At 58.1% G+C, this 8436-nt stretch overlaps 1 protein-coding gene across 1 annotated transcript in view; it reads left to right on the top strand.

Moving 5' to 3' along the window:
- PPP2R1A (protein phosphatase 2 scaffold subunit Aalpha) overlaps window positions 1-6483 on the top strand; it is a 17010-nt gene extending 10527 nt beyond the window's left edge. Inside the window, exons 8-14 of the mRNA XM_004715662.3 lie at window positions 1-87; window positions 2626-2799; window positions 3059-3119; window positions 3889-4043; window positions 4876-5018; window positions 5872-5963; window positions 6060-6483. Of these exons, the coding sequence (XP_004715719.2) occupies window positions 1-87; window positions 2626-2799; window positions 3059-3119; window positions 3889-4043; window positions 4876-5018; window positions 5872-5963; window positions 6060-6076 (729 nt within the window). The 3' untranslated portion in view covers window positions 6077-6483. The remainder of the gene's footprint in view (window positions 88-2625; window positions 2800-3058; window positions 3120-3888; window positions 4044-4875; window positions 5019-5871; window positions 5964-6059) is intronic.
- Window positions 6484-8436: the final 1953 nt, after the last annotated feature.

Raw genomic sequence — 8436 nt, 5'->3', positions numbered from 1 at the left:
GTCATCATGGGCCTCTCGCCCATCCTGGGCAAGGACAACACCATCGAGCACCTCCTGCCCCTCTTCCTGGCGCAGCTGAAGGATGAGGTAAGGGCACCAGACGGGCACCGAGCGCTGGGTGTGGGGGGCTGGCAGGAGGCTCAGCCAACCACCCAGATGGGCCTGGAGCCTCCTGTAGCCTCGGCAGGCACAACTATCGATATGACCGCTGCCCTGGGGTTGACCGACAGACAGCCTTAGGGAGAACTGCTGCAGTGTCCTGGCAGCCCTCTATGGGAGCAGATCCCCGGGCCTTTTTTCTGAGGTGCGTGTGGGTGTCCCACCAACCTGTAGGCTGGTGGTCCAGCTCGGACTGTGTGACAGGGCCCTTTCCTGGACGGGGTAGCTGTTCTGACTCCGTGTCGGGGCTGCCTGCAGGGTTGACAGAGCAGGTCTCCCCAGCCAGTGACCGGGCGTGTCCCCAGGGCTGACTAGCTCGTTGGCAGTCGAGCAGTTGGCCGTCTCATCACAGAGCCTCCTTTCCTGGATATTCATGCCAAACCCAGTCCCCCACCGAGCCCATTCCTGCTCACAGTGACCCTGCGGAGCCAGTGGATCGGGCCACAGAGTAGGGGCCTCAGAGGATGACCAACCAGATGCAGGATTCAGGGCAAGAGAGAGTTTGGGCAGAGCGTATGTATGTGTTGAATACAGACTTCACCTTCAGAGGGACTCCCTCCCCTTAAACAAAGCAGTGTGTAGGTGTGGGTATGTGTCTGTGTGAGGGGTGGGGTGGGTGATGGGAGCGGGGACTAGAGCCCTATCCTCTAGTAAGGCATTGATTGAAATTGCAGTCTATTCTAATCCTGCCTCGGCAGCATACCAGCCTACTCCAAAATGGGGCTGTCAGCACGGCCGAGGGGAGACCTGTGGTCCTGCGACTGTGTTAACTCTCACTGCACTCAGGGAGCCTGGGAGAGGTTGAGCTGGGACCAGGCTGTGGACACGGTGGGGGAGGCTCCTGGGTTGTTCAGGAGGCAGCAGGGACTATGGGGGGTGGGGGGGGAGCCAGTTTTCAGGCTCCCTGGTATGGGCTTGGTGGCGACTGGGCAGGTGGTAGGACCTGTGGGTGGGCGGCTTGTTTGTGTAGCTCTGCTTGCAGAGGCCTGAATCAGTCCTCCAATCAGTACGTCCCATCTCTGCCCTCTCTGTGGGTGGCCATGCACACAGTAGGATAGCAAGGGGAAGCAACCAAAAGTGTCGAATCACATTGCTGATTTCCTTCACTGCACACACATACACACACAGCTGCTGCACTATGAAGTTTTCAAAGCACACTGTTCAGACGCCCCCCCCCCTGTGAATGTGTCACATGTGAGGGGATGTCTCCATCCTACCTTTTAAGGAGCATCTGGCTGCACTTCTTCCAAGACGTGTGTGGGCGCTTCTGGCGGTCCACGCCACCGTAACACGCATGCTGGCTGTGCGCCCCTCGTGTCTGCAGAGCGCAGGCAGACTCGGCCCGGCCTCTTCAGATGAGGAGGGCCACCGGCCTGGTTTTAGAGGCACGCCAGATACTTTAAGGCTGTTCGGTTAGGGTAAAATATTCAGGACAAAGCACTGGCCAGTTCCTCCTCCCCAACGCCGGTAACGTGGCAGCACTGACACCTGCCCTGTTGTACAACCCCCACCACTGCCAGAGCCCCTGCCCCTACTCTCAACTCCTTGTGCCCAGTGTTCAAAACCAGACTCACTGCCACTGGGTCGATGCCCTGTGGGTTTCTGAGACTAACTCTTTATGGGAATAGAAAGCCCCATCTTTCATGGAGCGGATGACGGTTTCAAACTGCTGACCTTGCAGTTAGCAGCCTAACACAGAAGGCGGCGAGCTGTCAGTCACCAGGGTTCCTTTTCCTCGTCTCTGTTCGCCTGTTGATGTTTTACCTGAGTGGGATCGCATAATCCCTGCCACCTCGTGACCAGCTTGCTTCATGAGCGTGTGCCTGGGCTCCGTCTGTGAGGGGCCGTGCCTTGGGACTGTGTTTCTCCGGAAGGCCGAGCTGTGTCCACCATGTGTGTGGATGGGCCGGCTGCTGGTGGACATGCTGGCTCTTTCCCACTGAGCTGTTGGGACGAGCGCTGCAGTGGACGTCTGTCGCCCCGCGAGTCTGTGTGCTCCTTCCTGCTCTCGGGGTTTGTTGGGGTCTGCCTAAGAGTACGAGTGCCAGGTCACATGGGCATCCTGGATCCTGGGTGGCACAGTAGGATAAGTGTCGGACTGCTAACTGGGAAGTCGCCAGTTCAAACCCACCAGCTGCTTTGGGGGAGAGAGCTGAGTTAACCTGTTCTGTAAAGACTTGTAGCCTGGGGCCCTGAGGAGCAGTTCTCTGCCCGCCAGGCCTCTCTGAGACAGATGTCACCCTGACGGCTGTGGGCCTGTGGTTTTGGCTTCAGCTCGGAAGACGCGCCGAGCTTTTCTGCATGTGCCTTGCTGACAGAGTGTGGCTCCTTGTCCACGCCTCCTGGCCCTCGGGTCTGCCTGGGGTTGGGGACCCAGTTGGTCGAGTTCTTTCACCTTCCTGCTGTTCTGCCCCCCCATGGCCATCTTGTGCCGTCTCAGAGCCCCTGCCCGCCTCTCTCCCACAGTGCCCCGAGGTGCGGCTGAACATCATCTCCAACCTGGACTGCGTCAACGAGGTCATCGGCATCCGGCAGCTGTCCCAGTCGCTGCTCCCCGCCATCGTCGAGCTGGCCGAGGACGCCAAGTGGCGGGTGCGGCTGGCCATCATTGAGTACATGCCCCTGCTGGCGGGACAGCTGGTAAGGCAGGCGACCCCGGCTTTGTGGGGCGGGAGCAGGAGGGGGGGCCACTGCCTGGGGAGGGAGACACCAAGTTCAGCTAATCATGGGCAGGGCCTTGGGGGCACAGTGCCCACTCGAGGACCATGGGGAGTCCAAGGACGGGCTGCAGACAGTGAGGTTTGACAGGATGGGCAGAGCCCCTGTGGAAGGAACCTAGTCTGTTTAGGTGGCTAGTTTCCCTGAGTGTCGATGTGGCTCCCTCTGCCCTCTCCTGCAGGGGGTAGAGTTCTTCGATGAGAAGCTCAACTCCTTGTGCATGGCCTGGCTGGTGGACCACGGTGAGTGCCTGCAGCAGGGGGGCAGGGATGGGCCAGCGCCCTGCCTATGGCGTCCTGGATAGACACACTGGGGCCCCTCCAGGCCAGGACCCTGAGAATATATCACTGACATCTCTTAGCCCCACGTTGATGAGGTAGCTGGGGTTGTCGCCTGATCCTCAGGGCGCTGTGGGAAGTGCCCTGCTTCAGGCACCGAGCAGAGTGAGTCCAGGCAGACCCAGGGAGGGCACCAGCTCCGTTCCAGACCACGGAGGTCAGTGAGTGAGGGGAGCACACAGTCAAGGGCATCCTTCGAAGGCTCGTGCTCCCCTGGGCAGAGAAGAGGCCTGCTTACGCGACCCTGCACCTGTGAGGCATGCGCAAGAAGTATGAAGGATTGCCAGAGTGACAGAGATGGGCATTGAGTGGGAACTGTCGGAACAAGGTTGGCAGCGGTCTTGCTCAACTTGCAGGGACGCCCCAAGCCTCAGTGTGCATAAAAAGCACCATCTGCAAAGCCCAGTGAAGCGATGGGGCCCGGTGTGCCTGCACCCGGTTCTCACCGACCTGCTAGGCACACACCTGTCAGACGCCCAGGGCCCACCTCTGAGATAGGCCCCTAGTGGAGTCCTGCCCCTTGGCCCCTCGCAGAGAGAGGCCTGCGGCTGAGGTGGCCCAGCCCCTACATCGCTCAGTCCGTAGTCGGGACTCTAATCCTTCCTCCCTATCCACACCTGCCCATCCTCCCTGGACTTAAACCATCCTGCTTACCCATCTCCCTCTGCTGCAGTCTACGCCATCCGCGAGGCGGCTACCAGCAACCTGAAGAAGCTGGTTGAGAAGTTTGGGAAGGAATGGGCCCACGCCACCATCATCCCCAAGGTCTTGGCCATGTCTGGGGACCCAAACTACCTGCACCGCATGACCACGCTCTTCTGCATCAACGTGAGCACCCCTATTCCCCAAGGAAGAGACACCTGGCTACGTACATGTGGGGCGCAGAGATGGGTCTTAGGAACCCAGTGCCAGAGGTGGGAGCTTCTAGAGCCAGGGTCTCGGGACCCTTCCTGGGTAGGGACTCGAGTGGTGGGAGACTCGGGCTTAGGGAGCTGTGAGCCGTGCTGCGGTGATTGCAGACTCCTGTGTGGGGAACAGACTGGCTGTGGGCAGGCTCGTGCGCCAGACTAGCTTTCCATTCCAGCTCTTGCCATGTGGCGGTAGCTGGGACCTCGCGAAACTGAGCTTTAGTTCTCTCCCATGGACGTCGTTCACGCTTACAGGGTGACCGAGCCCCTCTCACCTCAGAGTAGGACAATTAGGTTGGCTCCACACCCGGGTGCTTAGAATAGTCTGGTAGGAGGAAGCGCTCCCATGGGCTGGTTTTGTCACCTTCCTCTAACTGTACTCACCGATAAACCAGGCACATAACCAGGCGTTGCAGGGTGGGATTTCAGAGTAAACACAAACAAGTGTTGTGCGCCTCTCTTCCCGGGCAGACTTTGCAGACCATCCCACAGGAAAGGAGAGCTCCCAGGAACCAGGGCTGCATTTCTAGACTGAGTTTAAGGGGCTTGTGAGGTTGGGCACTTAGAGCTGGACAGTGGTAAGGGTTTAGGGAGCTAATGTGCTTCCTCCAGGAGAGGGGCAGCTGGACTTGAGTCCCCCATACTGCTGTTTCCCCGCAGGGCCAGTGATCGCTGAGGTGGCCTGGCCAGGGGCATAGGACTGAGACTTACACTCGAGGTAATCTCTCCTTTGCTGCCACTCCGGCCCTTAGGTCTTGTCTGAGGTCTGTGGACAGGATATCACCACCAAGCACATGCTGCCCACCGTCCTGCGAATGGCTGGAGACCCGGTTGCCAATGTCCGCTTCAACGTGGCCAAGTCCCTACAGAAGATAGGCCCCATCCTGGACAACAGGTGAGGCCCGGGCCTGCCCCAGCCACCAGCAGGCTCTTGTGCTGCTGGGCCGAACCCCCGAGGGTTGGAGACCCACTGCTGCTCTTTGCCTGCTGTGTGCCCTTTCCCTAGGCCTCCGTCTCCTTCAGGGTAGAGTAGGCACTCATCGGGCCCACCTTACAGATTGAAGGCAGAGGGAGTGGGTCTCTGTACTAGGAGTGGGCACTAGAACGGTCCCCAGCAAATTCCAGGGTGGCACAAATGGTTCCTGTGCTTGCTGCTAACAGGGTGGTCCAAGTCCACCCAGAGGCTCTGCAGAGACAGGCCTGGCTGGCTGCTTCCCAAAACAGCCGTAGACAAACCTTGGAGCACAAGTCTGCTCTCTCATGATCACCACCATGAGTTGGACTGGTGGTGGAGGTTGTGTGTGCGTGCGCGCATGCGCACACAGACTAGTAGTGGCATCAGTTGTCCTCCAACTTCAGCGTTCCAGCTCTCTCCTTCCCTGTCTGCCGCAGTTGGAGGACCCCTGCTCTAGAAGGTTCTTAGTCCAGCTCCTTGATTAGGAGACGCTTCCCTTACCCTCTTTTTTTGTAAGCCGGTACTCCCGCCAGAATCATGAACTGACCAATCCCTCAGTTATCACAGGGCTGTCTCTCGGCCCACTTCCCCATTCCTCCTCCTCTAAGCTGCCGAACTGTGTACGTGGGGGAGGGCTGCTCTTGCCGTCTTCAACAGTCGGCTGTGTGAACACGGAGGAGGGTCCTGTGTGTCAGTCCTGAGACTCCACCCACCTCCCACTCGGTGCTCAGGGCCTTCTGTCTTCCAAGCTGCCCCAGCTGACATGCCCGCTCCTTCCTCCCTTGCCTTCCAGCACGCTGCAGAGTGAGGTCAAGCCCGTCCTAGAGAAGCTGACCCAAGACCAGGATGTGGACGTCAAGTACTTTGCTCAGGAGGCTCTGACTGGTGAGGCGTGGAGACCCTAGGGAACATGGTGGGGCTCGGGGCGGGGAGCAGCAATGGGAGACTGTTCTTGATTCTCCGCCCCGTCTCGTCCTCCAGTTCTGTCTCTGGCCTGAAGCTGAATGAAGAGCCCACACTGGCCTTGGGTGTCTGCCTACCCGTGCCCCTCCCTCGGGGAGGCAGTCGGGGGCCGTTGGCTGCCGCTCCCCGTGCATGGTCTGACCCCAGGCCCCTTCCCCCAGCACGACTCGTCCCCTCCCCAGCCCGGGACGACTCCCAGGGGGGCTGGGTGAACACGAGGCAGGACAGGTGAGACCCTGGGAGGCAAGGCCCCGCCCAGCCAGGGAGAGACTCAAGCTTCCCAGGTCCCTGGCTCTTGCTGCTGCACCAAGGACCCTCTCCTGTCAACTTCTCCACCTCCCTCCCCTCCGTGATTTTTGTGTGTCAATTGCGTTGTTTTTATTTTATTCTCCCCCTCCCTCCCTCCCCCTTTTCACAGACAAATAAAGGTCTAGAAATAGCCGGTCCTCTGGTCTTAGTCACGGGCCACTGCCTGAGACATCGTCTTTGTGTCTGTTGCGGTTAGTGCTGTGACCGGTCCTACAACGGCTGAGACACCGCCTGGTCCCGCGTCATCCCCATGTTCCAGCCCACTGTTGGCCGACACCGTGTCAGTCCCTCTCGTTGGGCGCCTTTCTCTTTTCCGACCCTCGCTTGGTAAAGGGGCGGCCAGCCACAAAGAAGGCCCTCAAGGAGATGGACCGACAATTGAAACACTGACCTTGTGGTTGGCAGCCTAACTCTTAGCCGACTGCCACTAGCACTTTCTTTCACGCCCATCTGGGCATTGTGGGCGTCACACAGCCCGTTTCCAGAAGGTCCAGACGAGGTCATCCACAGCACTGCCGTGGTCTGGCCATCGTGGCCTGACACACCACCCCCAAATGTAATGACTCAATGGTGATGACTGTTTCCCACAACGTGCTTTCTTCCGCCTATTATGCCTGGCTCCTCAGCCAGGGCCTGGTGGGGTATTCTGCCCCAACAGCATAGCAAGACCTCTCTGTTGGCCTAGGCCTCTAGAACAGAGGCTCTGAAGGGAACACGCCTCAGTGTGCAAGCATTGTTCAGCCTCTGCGTGCATCACGGACCGAAGGCGTCACAAGGTCAGGCCCGGTGGCAGCGTGGGGAGGGAACATGCAAGGCCAGAGACGGTCCCACCAGTGTCAGTCTGTCCTTTGTGGCTCAGGTGGCAAACGTAAGCATTCCATGGGAACAAGTTGAGGATTGGAACTTGATTCCGGAAGCTAGAACCTGTCACAGAGCCATCCTTGTTGAAGGGGAGAGATTGGAGTGAGGCCAAGAGACCAGAGGCTTCCCTGTAAGAGAGACGAGGTTTGAGAGGAAGCAGGGACCGTGGAGGATGGCAGAGTTCCAAAAGGGTGCGAATCCCAAGGTTAGGACTTGGTGACACTTGACAGGTGCGAAAGGCCTGTATTTCACCTTGACAATCAGGATCAAGCTTTACCTGTCTCATCACTTCCTCCTGCTTCCAAGAGACACTAGGTTCCTGCCAACCGTCCACACATCTCCGGGCTTCTAATGGTAACGAACCTCTAGTGGGGAACTAACTTCCTTCTCACTCCAGAGAGGAGGAATAGGTTCTGTACTTGTTTGAAACCACGGGCACAAACCAAAAACCAAACTCACTGCCCTCGAGTCAGTGTGAACTCACAGCGAGCCCCTGTGGGTTTCCGAGACTGCAACTTTATGGGAGTGGGGAGCCCAGTCTTAACTCCCTCGTAGTTACTGGTGGTTTCAAACTGCTGACCATGCGGATCACAGCCCAGTGCAAAACTACTGCACCACCAGGGCTGCGGGCCTGCTTATACGTGGGGCTGCTTTCATGTGCGGAGGGGTTCCCCCCTCCCATTGCTGTGGTGATGAGCCCAATGTTGGGAAAATCCATGGAAAACCATGAGTGAAGCTCACCATCTCCACGTGGGCAGTCAATCTCTAAGAACTTGGTAACGAGCATCTCACAACATTTTTAAGCACACTCAACACACTTGTGCTCACCGCTGTGCTATTAGGTGCCGCAGAGTTGATTATGACTCATCGCGACCCAGTGTCCAAGGGAACCGCCTGGTTCCACAAACACCCTCACAATGGTATTTGAGCCCACTGTGCCAATCCATCTCATCTCATCTTTCACTGCCCCTCTATGATGTCCTCCAGGGACTGCTCCCTCCTAACATGTCCTGAGTCTGAGACCCACTCTCCATCCTTGTTTCTAAGGGACATACTTCAGATCGCTTTGTCGTTTTAACAGTGTTCTTCAGCGCCACAATCCAAATGCATCAATTCTTCGGTCCTCATGCCGTGTCTACCTTTCACCTGCCTATGAGCAACTGAATATACCATTGGTTTGGGTCATTCACACCTCAGTCCTCAAAATAACACTGCCACGGCTACC

This window comes from Echinops telfairi, unplaced genomic scaffold (assembly GCF_000313985.2).
Source record: "Echinops telfairi isolate 266 unplaced genomic scaffold, ASM31398v2 ScPeMD7_655;HRSCAF=1070, whole genome shotgun sequence".
In the NCBI taxonomy this organism is placed as follows: Eukaryota; Metazoa; Chordata; class Mammalia; order Afrosoricida; family Tenrecidae; genus Echinops; species Echinops telfairi.
Note: the sequence above shows the minus strand (reverse complement) of the source record. Positions and strands in the feature narration are given on the sequence as shown.